We start from the raw sequence: 25603 nt of genomic DNA, 5'->3' as shown, positions 1-25603 counted from the left end.
AATGTTTTTCCGCAACCACTACACAACTAGGCAGTCAGTGGATGTCGGCGTCCGTGGCGGAGAAAATCATCCTCAACCACCCTGACCGCGCAGGCCCTCCGCGTTGTGCAAGGTTTTGGTGAACAAAAATTGAATTTTTAAAGTGAAATTCGTCCGAAAAGCGGTAAAGTACGACTTAACCACAACCTACAGACATGGTGGCGTCGGATTGTAATTTGCATGTATGAGAAAACATTAATTATGTTACGAGGAAAGTCAAACACAAACCCCTTTTCCAGCATTTATGGCAGCGGCGCGCTCGGGTAGTTGACTTGCGAAAATGCTATCCAGATGGAGCTCGCATCTTTGGCAGGTCAAATTGGGACTTCGCCGGCCTAATGCGTTTTGAACACGCGCGCGCGTCGGGGCAGTAGCAAACAATCAATAAAATAATGAAAAAAAGGTGCTAGGACCTTCAGATTTTAGTATTACAGGACTTATATTGCCCCTGGAAAAACGTCTTCCCAGCAATGCATTTCTGTTTAACAGTGAAGCCGATTTTAAGGGGATCGGTGTAAGCTTGGTCTTTGTAAGCTGGCTTTCCCACGTTCGATGTTGCAGTGAAGCCCACTGAAAGAAGAATGCGATGCCAACGAGCCCGATAACGCTATCGCATTCCACTCTTAAAGACGAAGCTTAAGCGTCCTCCAAATTTTTTCTCGTCTGCACAAAGCTCTACTATTTCGCTCAATGGGTCATTTGACACTTACGCATAAAATTTGAGCCGCTCAAACCGAGCCTACGACTTAATTCGCGCTAACCGTAATAACTAATAAAAAAATTTCAGGCCTGCGCGGCAAACGCAGCACAGTCACAGCGTAAGCTAGACGAGCGTTTCGACAGTAATTTGAGCGAATGCGTCAGGAACGCGCCTGGGATGCCGTCGCGCGAGCAAGCCGACGCGTTCCATTGCCGATGGCTAGCGCCGTTCGGCCCAGCCAAGCAGCCGACAATGCAACTACGGCTGTCACATTCGCTCCCATTGCAACGCGCCCAATCTAGCGCAATCAACGTGATCCCGAGCGTCCGTCGGTATGTTAGCGCCATCTAGTTAAGGCGGCAGCAAAACTTAGTGTTTGAAAGGTTGCGTTTGCCGGCGCCTTAACTAGATGGCGCCACCATACCGGCAGAGGCTTGCTTGGGACCGCGTTGTTTGCGTTCGGCGTCTGAATCGCATGTCGTCGTCTGCACTTGCGCGCCTGCATAGGCCGCGTTTATAGGCGCGTTTCCCGCTCTCGGATAGCAAGCGCTTGCGTGGCTCAGTTAGAGTGACCTAGAATATGGGAGAGTGTCCAAAGCGCCGGCTCCTGCGAGGGCCTTTTTCTGTGAACTGCCGCGCCGCGCCGCTGCTGCTCCGGACCCGTGGGCTTTTCGCGCTCGCGAAGCGCGCGGGAAGCGAGAGTCGTCTGCTACACGCTGTAGTTTTTTGCGTTCAATTTCCACGCAAAGCACTTAAAGTCTATTTAACTTGAACAGTGTAGTGCTGCATGGATATTGCCCATCTTTGAGCGTTTATTTGTGCTTGGGCAGTAAGATAATGCAAAAATTAACGTATCAAACTCATCAGCGCGGCCTAGCTCCGGTGCTAGAGTTCGGGAACAGTATTACGGCAACTGCGCGTGCGTAGAAACGCGCTAAATCAGCCCGCGCAAGGAAAGAACGTAAATAAAGAAACGTTATTCGCAAGGGTAGGCGGGCAATAGCACCTTGCTTGCAAGAATAAGATTAACGAAAAAAGTAAATTACTCGCGCAGTCAAGTGAAAAACTTACGTCCCAGGAAGCAAAAGTCGGCTACAAGCCTTCCTGACTCGGCTTGACCCAGCTTGACACGGCTAGTGCTAAGTTAAGCTCCAAATTAGACGTCTTCTGTATAGCTTATATGTCTAGTCTTGAAGACTTCTGCTGTAAGACCTGGTGGAGACGTACAGGCTCTGGTACACGTTTTTAAAGTCAATCTCCAAGTCTTGCAAGCAAAACTTGCGCACATTTTTACTACCAGCTTGCAACGATTCCTTCGACAGCACCATCAGTGGAATGATTACATCGTTATGGTATCGTCATATAACAGCTCTCCGCACAAAACAGTGTATTACCAGCGTACTGCAAGGTTTATGCTCGAGTCGATTTCGCATAGGCCGCTAGTTAGACGGTTACAGCGCGCGTACCAAGTATCAGCCATTGAGGAAGGTACCTTCCTCCATGGCCAATTCAAACCTACCGCGTCAGCTCAAACTGAAAGCCGCGCCATAGTTTCGTGTGCCCGTGATGGCAATACAACAAAACCTTTCAATAAAATGTGTGCCGTTATTACACAATTCGTAAAAGCTTTAATAAAACATTTTGAACGAAGTTTCACAGGCTAGTATAACATGGTGCGGCACAACAGTTGGTGCGCTACTATGGCTTGGCCGCTTCCAACGCTAGCTCCCGCGCCTGCCATGCTGCCGTTGCCGTGCATTGTCTCCGTTCGCGCTTGCAGTGTCGCGCATGGCCGCGCGCCCGCACTTTGCAAAGAATTCAACGGGTCGCTTTCGTGCGCACATCGCATTCTCTGTGTGTTCCTGCGTTGATGGCTCAGCTTCGTTTTGGTAAGTGGTTAAAGTTTTTCTCTCTTTAGAAAGCTCTGTCACACGATTGTAGCACCATGACCCTCTTGGTTGATTGTTTCTCATGCAACGGCTGTTGTTTCGAATTTCCTCGCGGCACGTCCGATGTCACGGACACTATATATAAGCTCGTCAGGTTGGGATTACATTTTGGTTGGTGTGGGATCATTCACTGCTGTTAGCATCGACTGACCGTGATAAAATTGTTACATCGGGAACCACTTCTCGCGGAATCGCCGCCTAGTTTCCTCGTGGTCGAAAGTTGCGAATGTTTTAAGCTGGTGCTGTAATTATATAAACGCGAGCTATGCCGCTTATTGACTTATATTACTTTGTTGATGGTCTTAGAACTGCATCACTATGCGAATAATATATCTGCGTCCCCGACTGATTGCATCGAGACGTAAGCACGTGCGTTTTATATACGTCCGCTGCATTCAGTTTGTGAAGAACAAATGCAAAGCAACAACAGCTTGATTTGGGCGAGTTGGTACATACTGAATAACGTAGGTACAGCGCAACAACTTTTGTAAGGAAACGGATACGCTGTACCAGCGTTTTCCTGTCTAATTGTTTCCTTCCAAAAATTGTTGCGCTGTACCTACGTTATCCAAAAGCAAAGCGGCGCACAAAAACAAAATGAGACTTTGTGCGAACTCCCTTGTTGCCCGTTGTATAAGATACGCTTTTTTTGTAGTACCCAAGGCCTTGAACAGCGAAAGTATGACAACCTGCCCAATGCAAGCACTTCTATGGATGAATGCTACCCGTAGTGCAGTGAGGCCATGATTTCAGCGAAGAATACCAACCATAGTGCCATAATCTTGAGCCAGGTTGCACCTCAGATAGGGAATGATGGCACTAGTTCCCAAAAGCTTGGATGGGACTTGAAGTACTTACAACGAGCAGAGCAGGATCGAACATGTGCAGCTATATAGGAGTATACTCATGCATGTAGAAGTTGCGTCGTGCAACATGTTATTAGCTACCGTCCAAGCTGTCAAAGTGTGCATGGCTCTTGTCTATCTTTTCTAGGTGCTTTCAGACATTCACGTACTAATCACAGACATGGGAAGACTATAAGACGTCAAGATGAAAGGCTCCTAGCAGCTCTCAGTGTTCCCAACGAAACTGGCAGAATGGCAGTGGCTGATTACAAGCTGCCTTTGGTGAACAAAAAAAAACGTGACCACATTAGAATCCGAGCAGAGCTCCAATCCTGCATTCTGATGACACCTTGTAAGTAAAAGCTTTATTAATTGACTACATGAGCACATTTTTATAATAACTCGTTCCAGGTGTAACTAATGCCTTTTATATGCATGTTAAATTGACTTCATTGTTTTATTGAAATTGTGTGGCTTCATGTTTTTGAGTTCTATATGCAGTAGTTTCAGTTAATACTTTTTTTATACTATGGTTGTTTACATCTTGGCAGTTTTTGTGTGTAAATGTTGCTGCAGTAATTTCTCTGGAATGCATAATCATCTAGTGTCATCTGCCTTACCTTTTCTGCGGATTTAATACCCGCCTTCATGCAGCCACTGTAATATCCACAGTGTGTATATTTGGTGTTTTCGGCTTTTAATCCCTTTTGTTCTCTTCCAAATTTTTTTTTCAGACACAACGGCTCTCTCTTATGGGGAGCTGGTACTTAAGAAGCTTTACTGCGGGCATCCTACCCACTATTTTCAGACTGTTTTGGTGGAAACTTAAGCTAGACTCTAGGCCAGCGGCGGAAAAAGAGCTTCAGGGACGTGCATGTCTACAGTGTCATGGAAGGTAAGATTAGAGGGCTGCTGTTTGACTTGGCCTAGAGATAAAGTGCAGTGACTCTTACTCACAAAATACATGCTGTTTTGAATGAAAAAAATAAATAAAAACATGAACACATTTGAAAAAAAATATCCATCCAGTGTAGCTAAGTCGGGTGGACATCTTTTTCTTTTATAAGCCTTCCTCCCCCTTGCAGTTCCATAGAAGTGATGTTCCACAAATTTTATTTACGATTTGCAAATCTGTTCGTATGTAGCAATGGTTCGGATATCAGCCACAACTGCTGATACCGTGTACACGTGCTACTTGCACTGTTTGACTAGATGGTTTGGTATTCCAGAAGCTATTCATAGCAATACCACGTGGGAAAATGTGATGACCGATGCCATTCGCCAAGCAGCAACTGCCTGGTTGAAGAATTGCAGTTTGCGAGCGGATAAAAAGCCAGCACGTTACGTTAAGCTTAGTGTTCAGGTAATTTCATATAGAAATTTAAGATATACTTACGTTTTTAACTGAGTCAGCATCATGTAGCATGTTTACATCTCATTAAAATCGACTGTTGGTTCTAGATCAGAAGTGCATGGTATGGGATTAACATTTTGTCTTGGCGTTCTAAACTCTACTTATATCAGTCTGTTCTCAATCGCCAGATAACTTCCAATGACCATCTATGCATGATGTTGTGACATCATGCTTTAGTGTGGCCATAGGGAAACTTGTATACATTCTGAAGAATTTTACTTTAGACAATACATTCTGGGAACCCCAAGTAGAGTTGGCGTTCAGGGCCACTTGCTTACATGAAGCAGTGCAAATAAAAAAGATATAAATATTTACTTCCAGGCAGGAAAAGGACATGGGAGATGCTTTAGGTGAACATGAAAAGGCATTTTAAATTATAGAATGAATTATACCTGTCTTCTGGCACTATGCTTATGCCTGCAGATTTTAAGCAGTTTTTTATGTGTTGTATTTGTTTCTTTTATGCCATTGTTCAGTCTTGTGGGGACAGCCACTGAAAGGCCAGGCTTAAAACAAGTGTAACTATGCATCATGAGTGCATCAGTTCTATAATGTTTGAAAGTGGTGTGTGCATTACATGCCCTTAACAGTAGTCACCGAGAGAAAACAAAGTGTATTCGCTAATTTTTCTAATATGTAGAGATTATTTCTTAGTCATGTTTATGCTAAGCATTTGGCTTTTACTGGCCTTACTATAAGTGAGTCTGGTCTTTTTTCCCTTTTTTCGACTGGCGCAGATGCATCAAAGGATACTGGGCCTGCCGCCAGCTGACATGCCTTTCTTCCTCCTTAGTTCTTTATAAGATATGGGTTCAGTTTTTCTAGACATGCAATCCATAATATATGCAGTCTAGTCAATCAGTGCACGGCATTACATGCCATTCATTTCCTATGTATATATTTAGTCAGAATCAAAGCAGGACAAGCACATGTACATAATTTGCAAGAATAAAATTTTGTTTTTTGCTAATTTTGCTGCCTCTTTAACATTGTTATGAAATGCTGGCTACAGAAGAGGCATTTTACAAGATGTCTTTTCAATGTGCCTCATTCAACACCCTTGTGTGCTGCATGAATTTTGCTTGTGTTAGCAGTATACCCAAATTAATTGTGCGCTAATGCAGATCACTGGTACTGCTATTGTTTTCTTGGAACCAGTGGTGCGATTCAGGATTTCTAGGAAATGTACATATATTGAATGCGACTGGCTTTAACTTCAAAATAAAAATACGCAAAGCTACTAAGCTGAAAAAATTTCAGTATTATGTGCTAAATGCATGCTTTTCCAAAGGCATAAATATTAAAGGCTGCATAGATTCCATAGTTTGGTAATGAAATCTGTCAAGGTATAGTGAGAGCCCATCTGTGACATGCAAACATGTATACATACATATGCCAACAATGTCATTTATGCACTGAAATAACATTCTTCCGAAGTGAATAGACTCGCAAGAACATTCATACACTTTGCAAGTGAACAGCACTGTAGAAATTGCATGTCGCACACGGCCTCTCAACATTATACCTTCACAGATTTTATTACAAACTGTGAAATCTATGTGGCTCCTTTTAATATTTATGCCTTTGCAAAAGCATGCATTTAGACCATTATACTGAACTTTTTCAGCTTAGTAGCTTTGGTGTGTTTTAGTTTTGAAGTTAAAGCCAGTCACATTCAATATATCTACATTGGTTAGAAATCCTGAATCACAAGACTGGTTAGAAGAAAAGCATATCAGGACCAGCGATCTGCATTTGTGCATGGTTAACATATGCATTATTTAACCTTTTTTTTGCAAGGTGGATTGCATAATTTCTCCAGCAAGCAAAATAAACCTTTATACGAAAGTTCTACAGATAGTCTAACGAACAGCTTGCCAAGACTTCCCCAAGACGAATACGGAGGGAGCATTAGCTTGGCTTCAGGAGTGCTTGTGGAGTTCTAAGGCTACTACTCGGCTTGTAGAAGCCGGATAGTAGACAACCTCTTGGCTTGAACAAGCCCAAATGTAGACGTCTTCTAGATGGGTTTGTGCTACCTGGGAAGACGCCATCATGGAGCTCCTCCCCGAGCGATGCCACCTCTGCCGCTGCCAAGGCTGCCACGCATGGACACTGCTCGCGAAAAAACTCCCGTGGCAGCAGCAGTCACAATGCCAAGAGGAGAAGTAGCCGGGGCAGATCTGGGCACTCGTCCCACAGCGGCCGCGGTGGCCACAAGCGCAAAGGCAGCCGCCGAGGAAAGTCCACCACCGAATCGGATAGCAGCCACGGAAGGGGACGAAGCAAGAGCCGACACAGCCGCTCCAAGAGACGCAAGTCTACTGTAGGGTGCCTCGATGCCAGTGAGGCACCCAAGTGTACTGGGAACACAAGCGCCAAGGGTGGCAAGAAAAGGCGCCGCCACACCCGTAATAGCCATTCGTCGTCGAGCAGTAGAGATAGGCAAGTCGAATAGATGACGACGAAAAGCATCTGCAATTGTTAAAATGTTCTGATCCGTAATTGCGGTTTCTTATGTTGCATTATTAAATCATTATAATGTAATTTTAAAAAATATATTAGTAGGCGCAGTGCCTGGGGCATTGAAGAAATCGTTGTTGGCGCGTTATGGAAACGATTTAAAATAAATTTTGCTTTCTAGGATCTTTACTGTTGTTCAATTACTGCGTGCACAAAAGGTTTCCAAGTATGGTTTTAAGAGCACCGCTCTTAGGCGCATGTTACTGCATGGGTTGAGCGTGGGTGTCTCTCGGCTCCGATGTCGCTCATCATGCATGCCAGCATTCCCATACTGCCCATCCCTCTGCGAAGGCGCTGACCGCACTGGCCCACTGCCAGTCGGTGCGATGATGTCGGTATAAAGTTATTTCCCTCAATATACCGCGGAATGAAAACGGTTACGCAGCGGCACTCACATTTCGCGTTAGGGAGTATCGTAATTGCGGCAAATTATTTTATTATTGTTCTCTAATCGATCAAACTTAAGAAAATAGGCGACATTAGTATTATGAAACACGCATAGGAAGATGGGTGAAATCGAGGAAGCCTTCAAGCCCCTCCTCCTCGGCGTCTCTGCTGGCCGAGTGCGTGACGGCTGGCAACACTGTCAGGAGGGACAGCGAATGTAAAACGAATGCAGAGCAGGCCATGGCCTCAGACCGGGATGCAAGTACGTAAAGTACTGTGCTTTGTATCTTCTTCTTCTTTTTTTTTTTCGCCTGAGTGCTTCCTTCAGTTGATAGTCGGCGTTTGTGTTGTCCATTTCTCTTCTCTTGTGTCCGTGTCTGCACGCCTTACTTTTTTTTTTTTTTTTTGCATTGCGTAACGTACCTGGGTCAATAGACAGTTTAAGTTTAACATTAGCCTAATAGCGGGGTTAAGGGAAATATCGTTACCGTTCCGCAAACGAACTTTGCAGAGAGAGAGAGTTTTATTATAGCGTGATAGCGTAGTTTACATGCGGGACGCTATTCCATTACGCTTTGAATTCGCATACGTAGGGCACCTAAGCAATTCTATCTTTGTGCGCGTCCGGAAAGCGCGAGAGGCAGCGCAATGGAAGCAAGGAGCGCGATGTATTTTTGCTTGCCATGTCCGCCGATCTGCAGCGACACAGACAAGCAGCTAGTACAAGCTCTCTACCGTAGCCTCCGAAATTTTCCGATCTCAGAGGCCATATGCCATCCTCGCGTCTATCTCCCGACTTCACCGATAGGTGGCGCTCGTATCTCGGAGATTGGATCTCGGATCGTATCTCGGATCAACTGAAGGAAGCCATAAAATTAGAACTGTCGAAGTGGGTGGAGGAAAACGGTGTATTGGGGGAAGTACAGAATGGGTTCAGGCCAGGCAGACGCTTAGAAGACAATATGTTTGTACTAACTCAGTGCATAGAGATTTCAGTAGCTCAGAAAACACCTTTATGGATAGCATTTCTAGATATTAAAGGAGCTTATGACAACGTAGACAGGGAATTGTTGTGGGATATTCTTCAATACGAAGGCATAGATGACGATTTCGTGGAGCTGCTGAGGGAGATATATCGAGACAACCAAGTACAAGTGGCATGGGAAGGCCGAAAAGGAAATGAAATGGTGGGAATTCACCAAGGATTGAAGCAAGGATGCCCTCTGTCACCATTGTTGTTCACGCTTTACGTCAAGGGCATAGAAAGACGACTGGAAAACAGCGAATTAGGTTTTGATTTATCCTACATGCGTAATGGACAAATGGTGCAACAGAAGGTCCCTGGATTGATGTACGCAGACGACATTGTGCTACTAGCGGACAATAAAAAAGATTTACAGATACTTGCGAATATCTGTGGGAACGCAGCGACAAATCTAGGCCTTAAGTTTAGCACAGAGAAATCAGGGATTATGATCTTTAATGAACACACGAGTAACTTCGTGGTGTCAATTCAACAGCAAGTAATACCCATAGTGAAGCAATATAAGTACCTCGGCGTACACATAAACGAAGGAAAGAATTACTCAAGCAACCACCAAGATAATCTGAAAATAAAGGGGAAGCGGAATGCAGCATTAATGAAACACAGAGCACTGTGGGGCCACAATAAGTATGAGGTGGTGCGTGGAATCTGGAAAGGAGTAATGGTGCCAGCGCTAACATTCGCAAATGCCATTATATGCTTAAAATCGGATATATTGGCGGGTTTGGAAGTTAACCAAAGAACAGTAGGCTGGTTGGCTTTGGGAGCACACAGTAATACGACAAATGAGGCAGTGCATGGAGACATGGGTTGGGCCTCCTTTGAAGTCAGAGAGTCACAAAGCAAAATTAGTTTTGAAGAAAGGCTCAGGAACATGGATGAAAATAAATGGGCGGCTAAAGTGCAGAAGTATCTCTACATGAAAAGCGTGGACACAGATTGGAGGAAGAGGTCAAGGAAGTTGGCAACCAAGTACAGGATAATCGAAACTGTAAATAGACAACCAGGGGTCATCAGAAAGAAAGTGAGAGAAATAGAGACCGTGAATTGGATGCAAAGAATGGAAACGAAAAGGACAATGGAGATTTACAAGAATGAGAAGAAAGAAATTAGAAGGGAAAATCTGTACGATAACACAAAGGGCAGTGCCTTGCTATTTGAGGCTCGAGCCGGTTGCCTAAGGACGAAAACATATCGGAACAAATATTCGGAACTAGATGAGACATGTGTATGCTGCAGTAAAGATCCAGAGACCACTCAGCACATCCTAATGGAATGCGACGGGATCTACCCAGCGAGAACCGTAGGTAACGTGCAACTCCCAGAAGCGCTTGGGTTTAAAGTGGAAGGAAACCTAAACAGATCAGCAGTAGATATCAGCAAGAGACGATTAGTGTACTGGTGGAAAAAAAGCAGGGAAAAGATGGATACAACCTGATCTCTTAAAATCGTAGGCAGCGGTACAAGCTAAATTTTTGAAAAAGGTATACAAAAATGCTAGATAAAGAACATGTGTAGTATACCTGATTAAATCAAGCAGGCTAGGTGACTACTTGTCGCCACCCCGTTTCAAAGGGGATGCCAATAAATCATCATCATCATCATTGGAGTACTGGTGGAAAAAAAGCAGGGAAAAGATGGATACGACCTGATCTCTTAAAATCATAGGCAGCAACACAAGGTAAATTTTTGAAAAAGAAAAATAATAATGAGAGGTATACAAAAATGCTAGATAAAGAACATGTATAGTATACCTGAATAAATCAAGCAGGCTAGGTGACTATTTGTCGCCGCCCCGTTTCAAAGGGGACGCCAATAAATCATCATCATCATCATCATCATTTCTCTTGTTAGGTTTAGGCACGTCCGAAACGAGAAGCGATCTCGAAAATTCCTCAAGGCCATCCATAATTCTGTGTCGTCGAAGCGGCCTGAGACTAAGCGAAAGCCGTTTGCACAGTCATTTGGGACGAACGAAGCGAATTCTACAAAAACAACACCAAATTCAGTTCGAAGCGAGCGGCCGGGACCGCCACCATGTTTTACGTAAAGCTCTCTATTACGGTAAACACGCTAAACTAAAACTATCTAATGCCATGCAAAATTTGGGCCCGTATCCACAAAGAGTTTAAAATTGTTCCTAAGCTAAAATGTCAGCTGGACCTGATGCTGGACGTATACATTAGGGAAATCGGCCTGTAAATGGTGAAGAACAATTGCAAAAAACGATTCTTTTGTTTTAAATGCTTTCAAGTCTTTGTAAAAATGAAACCTTTCTCCATCGTGCCCAGATATTCGTGTGCTCAATGTATTCAAGTAATTAGATGTTAATGTGTTGTGTTTAATGGCGCATGTTAATGACATAATTATTTGGTATATAGGTTAGAGTATAATTTCATTACCGCGATCGTGCAGGCGCATTCAATGAAGCAAGTGCAATGTGCATGTGTCAATCTGGCTTCCCGTAAGGTATGATCTGCGCGTCATTTTCCGACAGGCCGCGGCGGAATACAATGAAAGTAGTGGCCGAAATTGTGGAGCCAGTTATCTACCCACCACCCTGTAAGCCCGCATAGTCAGAACCTACAAATATACGTGTGGTGCGCTGGTTGCCACATGCAGTTGGGGCTGTACTCAAAACTTGCCGGGCGGAGTGCCTGATATAGTGTGCTTCATTAAATATTTTGTTCAATACATACGCACCTTTCTGATAACATAATTGAACAGTGGCAAGGCTGCGACGCCAGTGGCTTCACTGCCGTTACGCGGTTTCCCTTTGCTTTCAATCTTGAGATGGCATTGTTTGAAATTACAAAGTCGTTCGCGGCACAGACTATATTCTGGCTTTGAGCGGTGCTCCAGTGTTCGTCGCAACGTCGGGGCTCGGAGGTTTTATTGCGATTAGCAATCTTAATATGCGTCACGCCCTTTCCGGAATGTTTCTAGTCTATTTCTCCAACCGTTTACCCGCCAACTAGAGTCGCTGGGTAATCCGTGTTCTAATGGGTGATCGGGCTGCTCCGCTGAGGGAGCTGCAGTTCGAAACTAACCATTGGCCCAACTTGGGTCACTGAGTACGTGACAGTGGGTACGCGGTACTCTTCAATGAACCTCTTTAGAGAAATTTAGATTAGGGTACCCTAACGCTGGGGACCCCTGGCGCTTGGGTACTTCTGCGGTTATTCATGTGGCGTTTTCAATTCCTAAGATATAAAGCTGACCATTAAGTGACAAATAAAATAAATACCGGTTCATGAAAGATAGTTAATTTACGCGCCAAAGGTATATCTGTTGACCCGAAGCAAACCATGTTTACATGTATAATATGTAATTAAAGCCGAGCCGAAGCAATCCACAATGCTACAAATTTTGGCGTCTGGTACGGCAAGTTTTCAGCGGAAGTGCACTTTGACCGGCCCCATCGCGACTGGCGGTTCTTCGCCTTCACTGCCCGGAGTAGGAAAGCTAGCGGGGGATTGAATAGTGAGACGGCGCTTGCATGTTCAACACCTATTGTCTTTTTCGGAAAGGATGTCTTGTCTGCCCTTGTATACCCACGTTTCTGTTAGCGTCCCGGAAATTCTCTTTCAAGACGGGAATAACGAGACCAATCGCAAACGGCGGCACTACGCTCATCCGGTTACCTATAGACTTTCACTGCCTAGCTCAGCCCCCTAGAACCCATCCCCACTTCTGCATGCTCCTCGCTACTTTTCAGGCAATTATACAAGAAAAAGACCCTGTTAGGGTAACCAATGCTATTTGCTTTAAAGGCAAGCAAATGTGAGCTCCTATAATCGAGAGCGTTTGATTGGGCGGTTCAAACAACGCTGCGGGTCACCGCGCGATGCTTGCGTCGCCGGCACGTAAATTTGTCAAGAGGTTGGAATGAAAACAGATTAAATTAGTTTTACGCTAAAACTGTGCGTAGAAGCATGCATAAGTATAAGCCAATGGTGGTGTTGGATATATCATTAGCCAGAGCGGATGACCAATGGCAAGCAGCAGCACTTACGAATTAACGAAAAGCTTTGTGAATTCTGCCCCTGCTTATTACATTTGGACCCTTTCCCTGCATGTGCGGCAAGCCAAAAAGTAAAAAAAAAAAAAAAAAAAATCAGATCGCCACGCACTGTGGGAATCGATGTAAGGGAAGCCTTCTGTGCTGTTTGTGTTCATCGCGACGGCATTTCGCGGTGATTTCGATGGCATACGTAGCCGATGATGTGGTGTTAAATGTTACCTTGCGTGCGCCACTTGCGTTTGTCAAGGCAGTACACAAAAAGCGCATAGTGTGACGTGTTTGTTCGAGGCGTTGTTGTGCGCGATTGTCCGTAACCTTCGAGAACGTTAGCACTGTCATTGCCTCACACGGCGCATTGCATGGCGGGTGACATAGAGAAATCACTTTGTTGAAGGCTTATGAGAAATAGCGGCTGCCGCGTTTCGTGCCCGACGGACAAGCGCCAACTGGCCACCCGGGCTTTCGTCACGCAGCACGGCTGGCACAGCCTTATACACCGTAGGTTGGTGGTTGAAGTTTTGGTGATGCTGGACTACGACTTGCGTATTGTCGTTTTGACGTCGCGGTGCTTTAATGCGGCTTAGCGTCTGCACCGCCCTGCGTCAGTTGTCGGCATGGACGAACGCATACGGTGTTTATTTTCAAGTAATTCAAAGAACTCTAACATCTGACGAAAATAAAGTTTTTCCTCCCCGTCCTCATAAACAGCAAGGACGTGCCGTACCATACCCTGAATTATTATTATTATTATAGTTTTTACAGTTCGTCCGCAACTGTCACATTGCAAGTGTTAGCGTTTATTTTATTGAAGAGACCCTAAACGAAGCATGGCTTCTGACCGCACCTTTCCCTTCTCCAGCGATCATCCCATGTATACATGCTGCCACGAGCGAAAGGTCGTTATTCACCCGTTTCGCCACGGCGTTGGCCTTACACATTCGCTGTCCACCATTCTATCTCCCCTCTGGGCTGTCGCGCCTGAGTACAAAGGAAAGTAAGCCTCAACGCTTGTGCAATGCTTTTGCGGGGGGCTGACGCGTCGTTACAGCCAGCCAAAATACATTGTTGCGACACCCCCGAAGTTCTTCGAAGGACCTCCTGCAATGTACATTACACATGCTGTAACCCCCCCTTACGATGTGGCGTGCAAAACAGCAGCTTTAAGATTGTCATGCCCCCGTGCTCCGCTGTATGCAATGGCATGCCTCGATATCCCCATCGCACGCCACCCCGGAGCGACGGGCGAAGAGCACTTAGAGACATCTTGGTATGTGAAAGGTTGCCACCCTCGTGTTACTGTGCCACGGGCGCTGTTACCGGCTGCTCGCGGAGCACATTTTTCTGCCACCTCTGTTCAACGAAACCGACTGCTCATCTCGTTAAGGAAATCACTCGCCCGTTGTCTGCCGTTCTTCCCATTCATAATGCAAACAGCTCAAACACGGGTCTAACAAACGACAACACATGTATGGTCTTGTTGTGCCAGTCAAGCCCACTGTGGCTTTCGCAGGTGAGGGCCGGTATTTTGTAACGATGCCTTTCCGATGCTAATGCCTTTTCGCCCTTGGTCAATGGTCAGAGCGACGGACCGCTCACGTTATCAACGGGATCAGCCAGAGAAGAGCGGTGTATGATAAGACTAGCATAGAATAAAGCATAACGCATCGCTACAAAACGCCGGCCCAGATGAACGTACTATCGCGCTCAATATGTGCTGCAACACGCGAGCCGTGGCCGTAGCTACGCTATCGATAAAAAAGTGGAGAGAGTTTCGCCATTCGAGTAATGCGCACAACTACGTGCTTTGCGCTGTCTGCTGTCTACGCGGAGCGATAATACGATAGCAGCCCGTAAGGCCTTAGCCCTTAGCCTGCAGCGTGCTTCGTCATTCCGCACGTTGCCATGCCGGAGCACTCTCTAACCATTCTTCCATTTTTTCTTGTTCTTTTTTGCTATTATTGTTATTCTTATAACCGCGATGGGGCGATAGCAGCGCGGTGGGCCATTGTATGATCGCTCCGCGAAGAAACCCGACGACAGATAGCAGGGGGTATGAGCATTGCTCGAATGGTGACGCCCTCTCCACTTGTTTCTGGGTGGGTGTCACTACAGTAACGGCTCGCATGTTGCAGCTCATATTGAGCTCGATGGTACCATGTTTTTCAGAAAATTAAAAAGTACTATTATGTCGTCACCCCAACAAGCCTGGCTGAGAACCTTTCTGCCTTAAATTCAAGCTTGCAGTGTTGAGTGCGTAGGGTTAAGTTGCGCGTGATAGCTGAGATAAAGACGCCACTCGTTCTTCAAGGCTGGTCTACCAAACACGTAGCTTTTTGCTCCACTGCATTGGGTGCCTTCCCAGCTGCACAGGAATGCTGCCCACCCTTTCCTTTCCTTCTCCCCCCCCCCCACCTTTTTTTTTTGTCTTATCTCAAAGGCATGCACCGTCCCAACGTTTTTAAGCTTTCCCGAAGTGTTCGACGAGATTCTCGCCAACTCCGTGGAATGCAGCGAAGGCTAGTGCATGTGTCATCGGGGAAACCGGCTGCGTCGTGTGAGCAGCAATAACGACGTCCATTGTGCGCCATTGACACTTGGGTGAAGCTTCAGAATATTGAGAGGGGCTCAAGTGCAGGGGGATTATAGGCGGACAATGGACATCTCTTTCTGCAGGTCCTTCACCCTGATTCACCGACCTGACCCATTCCTCTCGCTGCAATGCACTCAGTAGGTGCGACTCTTTTCTGGAATGCCGATTCGCAGTGCGGTGCGCGTGGCGTCAATTCCTTCCGTGTCAGTCTTGTCGTATCCGTCACCAGGAACGCAACTGCATCATGGCCGAGAAAATTTTTTCTGCTTCGGTCGGGAAACTCGGCAAGCACGACAAGGACAGTCAGGACCTACGACGTCGCTTTCTTGTGACTGCCATGGCTCGCAAGGCGCGAGATGCCGTTCCCAGGACGCGAAGGGCCAGAGTTGACGAAGAACCCGGAGAGAGAGACAAATTTATTCTGCCAGCGCTGAACCTCGTGGACGCCGCGGTCGAGGATGTGTGGCCGCAGGAAAGTCCGCGTCGCGTGTCCGGGAACAGCTCACGAACAGACGCAACTGGTTCTACTTACCAAACTGGTGCAGTGCCGGATTCGGCGGACCAGCTAAGAAGCCCTAAGGATACGGTTGAGCTTCCTTCGGCAGTACGCGAAGGTGAGTCATGCATTGCCTCTTGATAAGGGTGCAGAGCTTCGTCATTGTCTCTGTGTGATTTTAGTTAGTTATGTGGCGCCCTTTCTCTCCGCGTTAGTCGTTCTGCGCTATTAACCTACAGAAACGGGTGTCTGAGCATTATATGCGTGTGGTGCTACAACGATTGTATGATGCCATAGCTCAACAGTTTTCTAGTGCTAATTATTGTGTCCCGCACGCAACCTATCCGCATAAACACCTTGTATTTCAATCTGTAATGTATGGCGCTTAACGATGCTCATATCACTGGCATTAGATAAGCGATAAGCTAGCAACACGTAAATTGTATTTGTTACACTCATCCGCCCGAGCAGTGCTTGTCCACGTGGAGAAAGCGGGCCGGTGCAACGTGCACGATGGCCTCGGTGTTTCCGTGACGTCTAGCTGTTTGCAAATTAAAAGCTCGCTGCGTTTAATTTATTGCAACCGTCAGAGCCTCGCATCCATGCAAACGGCGTTAATGCGCTAGGAAGGGTAGTTCGAGAAATGATTCAGAGAAGAGGAAATAGCTACAAGGGCTGCGGAAGATATCGCCAAGTTTTCCAGACAGGCTGCCACCGTGTGCGCTTGCTTCTCTGTATGCGTGAGCGCGGCAAATTTATCCTTGAAAAGGCAAAAGGAGAGAATTCTGCTTGTACGTACTGGCAATGGCTGACAACCAGCGGGGTGCAGAATTAAGATAAGGAAAGCAAGGACGTGCTGCTTGGCACATTCGCAGAATGTACAATAGCGCTTCTTAGCGCGATTTACTCCAGACATGGGTAGGATGCTTCATAAGTGCATGTCGGCTAGTGGTCAGGATAGGCTATTGTGCCGACGGTGAATTGTGGATGGAACGAGATTCCAGAAATTCGCAGGGTCCCTTAGTCTCTTTAGTGACCGGTACAGAGGCGCGTCTGAAATGGGCACACAACTTGCCTCGATCATCGCCAGCTTCTCAGGAACCCCGTGCGCTGATATCTGTCACGAGCACATCTCGCCGTCCATCACGCTTTCTTCAGATTCATCGGCAGAGTAGGGAGACAAAAAGAAGCTTTATTGCTCGGTGGGGGGTTTGGTGTCAGAAACTTTTTTTTTTTTTCAAGTAACATTAGGCACGTCTTGCCCTTGACGGCGCTTGCTTCGGGGCCACGGAATATCTGTAAGTTGCAGCTGTGTTGTGCAAGAGCACTTGTGATTTTTTTTGTCGCCTTGTCAAATCGTGGAGAGAGCGGGGAAGAGGGTTGGGGGAGGGGGTGCACTATTGAAAAAGTAAAAAGCATGGTGAGCGACCAAAAAAAAAAAAAAAGAATGCCGGATTGTTAACCAGTCAAGAGATCAGGTTGGATCACGCTGGGGGAAGAGAAAGGAATGCGGTGATTCTGAACACGTGCACAGACAGCACGACGCATTCAAAGGAAAGCAAATTTTACAGATGCAGAGGTTGTTATATTGCGGCAGCAAATGTGCATGCACGAAGTAACGTGAAACAGACGAAAACATGGACTGAGCTACGTATCAAATGCAGCAAGTCATGCGCGTGGCGCCATGGCATGTCGCGTGAATATTTAGCCATTAGTTGGCTGCCACAAATATTCAAAAGTTATTGGCGCCGTATACTTTCCATTTCTATTCTTTTTTTTTTGTACAGCGTGCCCCCCGATGTATTCATTGCAACATTCGGTTCGGTTAGAGTGTTATTACAGGCCATCTGTGCATCACCGTGGCTCCATGATCTGCATAAAATTGTGGTGCAAGTATTAGTGTATAAACTTGCCATGCACGTCGTTGGTGGCTAAATGTATCTAGCATCGTGATTACGTTCTATATGGGCGTACCAAGGCATGGCAGTATTTTTTTTTTTTTTAGGAATTGCCGCCACAAGTCCAGTTGAGTGCTCCGTAATGCGAAGTTTTGTTGTTTGGTAGTCGAAGGGTATTCGCGAACCGTGGCAATTTTCCGAGCCACACACCACAGGTTGTGAAGAAATGTTCATGACAATGCATTGTTAGAGATGATGATTATGTAAAATATTGCATTGTTAGAGGCTGTATACATGTATCGAGAAAGTGAGAAAGGTTCTTTAATAAATCTTTGAGAGGTTTGCCTGGCGGCATGCCTATGAAAGGAAATGATGCATACATATGTACACATCTTACCCGCCGTGGCTGCTTAGTGGCTGTGGTGTTGGGCTGCTAATTAAGCACGATGTCGCGGGATCAAAACCGCGCACGTAGTTTTGCAGACTCAACTGGAGCTCGAATCACACGTGTTTCAGACCTACTTAAACTTACCCGGAATGACACAAGCTCCGATTAGTCTTCCAGTGGGGCAATCAAATTTTCCCCCTGTGTGCGAGCTGCCCGGTTCGACTCACACACCTCCACAGAATTGGCCAGTTTGGAGGGTCTCCCTAAATTGGAATCGCAAGCGCTTTGTCGGGCAGTCCTATAATGACAGACGAATGGATTATCGCAAAGAAATTCGTTCGTAATTCCTCAAACCTTCCTTAATTAGTTAAATCATGATGCATTTTGTTGACATCTCGACTTCTACATAATGCTGTATTGTTCGTGGGCCATGAATAAATAATTTTCAACAATGACAGCACACATATTTGAAAGGGGTATACATTTTATATAAATCCTCTCAGTAAACTTATATCGCGTAAGTGGGTTCTTGGTTTCGCACCACTTTATGGTATAATTTTCTTGTTTGTATTTTTTCGAACAGTTCTTCTAAGTACGCTTCTTCTTTTTCGCAAGCGTGGCTATTCAAGTGTATCAAATTGACTTGAACTGACGTTCCTGTCGTCTCGCCTTTGGTCACGGAGACTCAGAATTATGCCCCTAATGCTCAATCTGGCTCACTCACATCATGCTTGGCTCAGAGTGAGATCAAGTGGACAGATGAGTGAGTTTAGGAATGCATACTTAAGACGAAAGGTAACGGAACAACGTAGTTGCGTAGAACTTATTTCGCGGGAAAGCTTTATTTTTGTGATTTTGCGGGTCTGAACAGAAAAGCTGCCAGTTGTCATGGTAGGCCGTGCCAAATGAATGCTTTATTTTGAGAAATTGGCCGGTCTAGAGATCCGGTGATCCGACTGTTCACGGCGATTTCCTTAAACATCGAATGGGCGAGGACGTGTGTCAGGTAGAACAACCTGCAAAGAACCGCGCCCACCTGCGGGGATAGCTGCCGTTGCGTCCAGCATCATTTCCCACTTTTCCTTATTATTGATACACTTCACTTAAACATAAGAGTTGAAGAGACAATAACGATAAAAATTATTTCACCTGTGCTGGTAAATTACCACTCTACAATTACCAAAGCCCCCTCTTAAAGCCCCGCAAAGAGGCGCGGTTAACCTTAGAAGGCGCAAAAAATTAAAGGCGGCTAATGACGCCGCGTTGAAGTACTTACTCGCACCAACTCTACGCGACGTCATATACTTTGACGGTGTCTGCTAGGGCATATTTAATTGTTTATCGGTAGAAATGAACTACAGTATGTTCTAAAGAAGCCAAGGTTTCAACATAGCAAGTTTCGGGAACATTTACCGAGCCAACGCGGTGGAAATAGGAAAAAATAGTTCGGGCCGCTAAGGTTCTGGCGCAAAATTTATTAACGGGCCATTTGACCTCTATTTTCTCGTTCAATGAAAATGTATTACCGCAAAATTAACGGAACTAGAGTTTTCAAGCAATTTTTATTTTTTATCGGTTTATACATTAGGCATTTCGAGTTCTCGTGGAGCTAATGGCCACCTCATCGGGTACATTAGATCAAGGATTAGAATTGTGCTATCTGCCACAGGCAATTTTTAAAAATTTCGTGCAGCTAAAATAAAACACCCTGTATGCCATTCTATAAGGGAACCGTGACAAACTGCAATGGAGGATACATCGCTATTGCAGCACTGACCAACGATGTTTGACTCGGTTGCTAGCGTAAAGCTTCCGCAGTGTCCTCACAGTTTCCTTCGAGATGAGCACTCACGCAACATAAAATTTTTTAATACGCGTTGTAAGTTGCACATGGCGTCACACGATGGCGCTGCCGGCGTTGCTGTTGCCGCTCATTGTTCGGGTAACCCATATCCCGTAAAAGGTAATGCATTCACGGACAAGCTAAATTGGCTAATAGCAACCGACAATACGGACTGGTGTGCACATGACTTCCCTTTGAATGCCCCGAGCATATGCAGCGTGACTGGAAGGAGACCATGCGCGCTCCTGGCGGATAGCGTGGTTTAAACGACCTCGGTATACGGTTGGCTTTTGTCTAAGACACCTTTAAGCTGACATAAAAATAAAACGATATGATCCATAACAGTCATTTGCAATATTTCCATATGACATTCTGGAACATACGTGTACTTATATAGGACTTATTTGATAGGCGAGCCAAACAGTATGCATCCAATTTTTTTTTATTTTAAGATGTTTCTATTTCTGCGCTAAGAGCAAGCAGCGTCAGATAACGTCACCAGCAGTGCTACCTGTGCCGTCTACGCCCTGTTTATTGCGACAGCAATTATATGGACACTCCAAGCGCATTTCTGCCGCCGTAGTCGACGTGATGTTCCGTATGTGGTCTAAACACGATAACATCGTCGCCGTGCGCTGTATGTGCGAGTGAAAGCTTGCCAGGGTCAGCTGACGATCGCTGCTCAATCTCGCGCGCACGAGGGAGGAGGCGCGTCGTCTTCTTTTGCGCGCGAGGCAAGGGGGGGGGGGGGGGGGGGGTCTACTCTGGCGGCTGCTGCTTACGGCGCCGGCGCCTGGTCTTGAAAGTGATCTGCAGAAAGTGCATTCGCCGAGTGCCGGTTGCTTCGTATGCGCTGTGCTTTCGACGTTTCGCTCGCGTTGAAGCAAGAGGCAGCACGAAGGTCAATTAGCTCACTTGCTGTTGCCACGATTTCTCATTCCAGCTTTTAGGGAGCGAGTCCCACGGTCATCGAGCGAGATGTGTTCATGTTTACCTGTGCACGCGTGACACCATGCTTTTTAATTTAGTTGGAAAGCGAATGTTTACGACTTTATGCGGCTGATAAAATTACTGTCCTTGCTTCGTAAGGCTGTCTACTAATTTGCTATCGAAATCGAGCTTCGTCTTCAGGCGAAACTGCGACTTTTTGTTAATACATTAATATTAATGACTGATTATTAATACAACAGCTTGAAGAGCGTCGTTTCGGGCAAACATTTTTCATTCTTTCCCGTTCTCGTCTCATCTCCTATATCTAAATTTTTTTTCATGCTTTTTCTTGCAGCGTTTCTCGCCCACGTCGCCGTCCTCAATTCAACGGGGGAGGGATTGAGCGACCCCGCGCCCGCTAACGGTGAGCTGCGACCACCTCTAGCAGTCAAGCGTCCGAGGACGATGGAGCCCGGCAAGGAGCCCTGCGAAGCTCAGTGCGCTCCTTTGGATGCTGCTGCCAATTTCCAGGATACCCAAGATATGGACACTTCTTAGTGCGTTGGCGGCGTTGATACATCTATACGCTATATACAGGGTGTCCCAACTATCATGCACCAATATTAAAAAATATGGAAATGCCACGTAGCTGGACAGAACCAAGGTAGCGTTGTTTGCCGTCGCTTGGACATACCCGGATTATTTCTTGCATTCCGCCTAATTACATATTTGGTCCTAATTATTTAATCAACTTCTCAAATATTATAATTTAGATGAATGTGTCAATCAGAAAATTGTAGACCAACACGAAAAACTCCCGATACAGCTTTCCGTTGCTCAAGACATGCTGCATAATAGTGCTTTTCATGTTGCTCTACAATTTTCTCATTGACACATTTTATCTAATTACAATATTTGAGAAGTAGGCTAATTAATTAAGACCAATTATGTAATTAGGCGGAATACAAGAAATCATCCCAGTATCTCCAAGCCACGGCAAACAACATTACCTTGGTTCTGTGCAGCTACGTGGCATTTGCATGTTTTTAAATCTTGGTTCATTCTGGTTGGGACACCTTGTATATTTCACTAGGTATCGTGAAAGGCATAGATATTTCACTATTCAAACTATTTGACTCGGCTGCATTATTTTTTACTTATGTTTACACTAACTGTTTTTAGTGCATTGTAAACGGTAGATAGGCACGGGTTTGCCGGTGCGCTTAGAGGTATGACAGCTAATCCTAGGTCATGTTGGTCCGATCGTATTGAGTGACGTAGCTTCCATGCGCTAAAATTTACCTCTCCCTTCAAAAGATATTTCTTGTATGGCTTGTAGACAAGATTAAGCTTTGGAAAAACACATTTATATTGAATGTAGAGCGATAAAAACGATGGCTTGCAGTAAACTGAAGCGTCTTCTGAACCAGCCATGACCAATGCTGCCTTAAAGCATAAATAGTGCTCAATAAGCTACGCAGGTGAAAAGTATGTTTTGCAGTTTCCTGTGCTTCCAACCTAAAAGGGAAGGTCTTTTAAGCTAGCACATTACCTAGTGAACTGCAGCAATGGCTCTGGTGTGTGCGACAGTTGATGGACTTGTCTAGCCGCTGAGGATGAAGAACATCTTGCGTACAGTGACAGAAATTATATTGAACAACTAGAGGGGAAAAAAAAGAACGGACTTGTGATTCAAAAGACCACGAAACAACAACAACGAAGCAGTGAGCGAAAAGTTGAGACAACAAAACATATGGTGTATGCCTAGCTTGATATATGCCTGTCTATTGTGATTCATTTGTTTCGCATGTTTAGCTAAAACCTGTTTCTATGCAGTATTTTGTCTTCCGTAGTCCTGTGTGGATGTTGTTATTCCAGTTTCAAGTTTTCACTGTTGTTCCTTGTGAATATTTTTTAAATAATTCACACATGTGTGTCATTATATTTTAGAATTTATTCTATTAGTGCTGTAATGCTCTGTCGAAAATAAAATATGGACTGTAACATGCAAGATAAACATCCTTGTGTGGAATTTTACTGGCTGAGTACTTGTTATATACAACTGAGAAGTGATCGAAAACACTCAGTTACAATGTATGTGGCTCTTAAAGGTATGATAGAGAACTGTAAATTACCTTGTTTTTTCAGCCAAGTACTTAATTTCCACGCATGTAAGTGTCTGTAAACATTTCCCGTCTCTTGCTAACTGCCAAGTCATGGCATCAAAATAATTTCAAGGAAACAAAATCGAATGCGTATACAATGCAATTATCAGCAACTGCCTCGTTTTTACTACAAAACTTAAGTTGAGACCTTTGTTTTAAAGGTAGAGAAACTCGCGTTATTACCCATACATCAAAAGGTGTTCTGTGCAGGTATTTAGCTAAGGAAATAAATAATTGTAACTGTAAAAGAAACGCGAAGATAGTTCAGGAGAATGTTTGAAAATCAAGCGGGAACTTGTTTTCCTAAAACAGTGATGTCACCGCTCGTAGTAGTGCAGTGACTCTCTCCTTACTATAGCCATCTATGCTAAGTCTTCGAGAAGATGTTAAATCATCGTCTCTTACACTTCCTAGAAAGCTACTTAATGCGTATCAATGCGGATAGAGAAGGGCAAGTTGACGATCAACCACAATTAGTATACATTTTCGCCGATAATATTCTCTCTCTCTATGTATATATATATATATATATATATATATATATATATATATATATATTCCCATCTCACTGTGCTTGTACATTTTCATTCACCTACAAGGCAGAAACGCCCAACCCAATGGTACTTGAATTGCAAGCCTCACACGATGTCATCGCGGTCATGATGAAAGCATCCAACATCACATTAATGCAAATCGCTCTCGATCACTTATGATCAAAGATTTAGATCACGTCAAGCTACGTATGTAGCTTTTAGCCCAAAATGACTATCCAGCATGTAAACTTGAGAATAAAACTGATTAATTGATTGGTATCCCTTACTGCAGTGAAGCACCTCACACAAGTTACAAGAATGCTACAAATCTGTCAATAAATATACAGACTCTACAAGTCCCGACATCAAAGTGTTGAGGTGCACTGAGTACAAGGGCATAGACGGAATTCTTTCAACCACTTGGACAGACCAATTGGCTCAATCGGCTGCCTCATCTGCGGCAACCTAGCTGTATTCCTTTCATCGGACCCTCCCGCCATAGCCTCCTGTATAAGTATATAGGAGGCTATGCTCCCACTCTCCAACATGCAGTGAAATTTAACCTATCATGGAACACATGCACCTTAACACCATCCATCACCTAGGCTTAGAGATCACCAAAATTTGACAAAGAAATGCGCCTCAAGTACTCGGATCCTGTAGCAACGTCAGTGGCGTAGCCAGGTGTAGGTGGGGGGGTCACACCGGGCACGTCCCCCCTCCCTGAAATTTCCGGGCGGCTGGTACAGCCCCCCTACCTCGCCATCTCTGTCCGTACTTAACTGCGTCACTAAGTAGTCTTGCGCTTCCCTAAAGTTTACTCAGATCCTGAACACCGCTGTTACGCTGTAGTAGATGACATATCGAATACTACTTACACGGCCGACATGCAGACTGGCAGTCACAATGCATATTAGGAGCCCTGCTGCGAGGTCTTGGACATTTCGATAATTGAAAATCGTTTAATAACCTCTGCTAAGAATTTGCCACCTTGACAGTGGCAGTGCAAGGAGTGTGACACCTAATTTCTTTAAACTTCCAAGCGCGTGCTTAGTGCGCATGTATACAACGGCGCTGTATAGAACTGAATTATGAGTATGTATGCTCGGAGTTCTTCGCTCACGCCTCAAAATAGCAAGCAAGAGTATTGTTTGCAATGCTGGGACCTCCTTTTTGAAGCATGTGATGCTGTTAATCTGCAAACAAGCATCCTTACAACCAAAGCGCTAGCTGTTGTTTTTGCCATAAAATACATGGTGTTTCACTTAATTTGGGCCAAACTTTAAAAATATGCAGAGGCTACGTCGCGGAAAAAAACCAAGGTAATGTTGTTTGCCGTCGCTTGGAGATTCTTATTATTTCCATTCCGCGTAATTAGGTAATTAGTCAACTTCCGAATTATAACTAGATGAAAAGTATAAATAAGAAAATTGTCGAGCAACATGAAGAACATGAAGCGAGTGAGGTTGGACAAAAGATTTTTTTAAAAACATGGAATTATCCCCGATTCCGATCCATTTTGAACCCATACGAACCGGTTCGAACCAGTTCAAACCTGAATATTTTTGCTCCGGAGCTGAGCCTGAACCGAACTGGTAAAGTTTGACATGCTGAGCTGAAGTGTCTATGAACGCGAGTGAATGGTTCGTGAGTTGAGTGAGAACGAGTACGAACGCGAGTGAATGTCGACTAGTGTGGGCGACTACATAGCCTGCGAAACTCTTGGTGCATGAGTGTATCGGCTTATTCGACAGTATGGCTCTACAAGAGTATACAAAGCGCGTTCTTCATCTCGCGTAACGTCGGGCTCGTATAGGCAACTCAGGCTTTCCTT

At 45.1% G+C, this 25603-nt stretch overlaps 1 protein-coding gene and 1 long non-coding RNA gene across 4 annotated transcripts; both read left to right on the top strand.

Annotated features, from left to right (window-relative positions):
* Nucleotides 1-1818: 1818 nt before the first annotated feature.
* Nucleotides 1819-6339, top strand: LOC119444077 (uncharacterized). 3 transcript variants are annotated; one of them, XR_005190444.2, is made up of 5 exons: nt 1819-2628; nt 3682-3885; nt 4268-4428; nt 4763-4896; nt 5685-5736. It is a non-coding gene; the product is annotated as an uncharacterized LOC119444077 (long non-coding RNA). The 3 variants fall into 3 exon arrangements; XR_005190443.2 differs by lacking the exon at nt 4763-4896 and having other exon boundaries at nt 5685-6339; XR_007466073.1 differs by lacking the exon at nt 5685-5736 and having other exon boundaries at nt 4763-5167.
* Nucleotides 6340-15853: 9514 nt separating this feature from the next.
* LOC125944385 (uncharacterized) lies at nt 15854-22212 on the top strand. The gene is made up of 2 exons (XM_049664806.1): nt 15854-16130; nt 21427-22212. Exons 1-2 carry the CDS (start codon nt 15854-15856, stop codon nt 21627-21629), a joined length of 480 nt encoding a protein of 159 aa, XP_049520763.1. The 3' UTR covers nt 21630-22212.
* Nucleotides 22213-25603: the final 3391 nt, after the last annotated feature.

The sequence above is a fragment of the Dermacentor silvarum genome, chromosome 3 (assembly GCF_013339745.2).
Source record: "Dermacentor silvarum isolate Dsil-2018 chromosome 3, BIME_Dsil_1.4, whole genome shotgun sequence".
In the NCBI taxonomy this organism is placed as follows: domain Eukaryota; kingdom Metazoa; phylum Arthropoda; class Arachnida; order Ixodida; family Ixodidae; genus Dermacentor; species Dermacentor silvarum.
This window is presented reverse-complemented; position numbering and strand designations above follow the sequence as displayed.

Coding starts and splice junctions, on each gene's coding strand:
- LOC125944385 (XM_049664806.1), top strand. CDS start 15,854: ATGGCTCGCAAGGCGCGAGATGCCGTTCCCAGGACGCGAAGGGCCAGA. Junction 16,131..21,426: donor TCCTTCGGCAGTACGCGAAG/GTGAGTCATGCA, acceptor TTTTTCTTGCAG/CGTTTCTCGCCCACGTCGCC.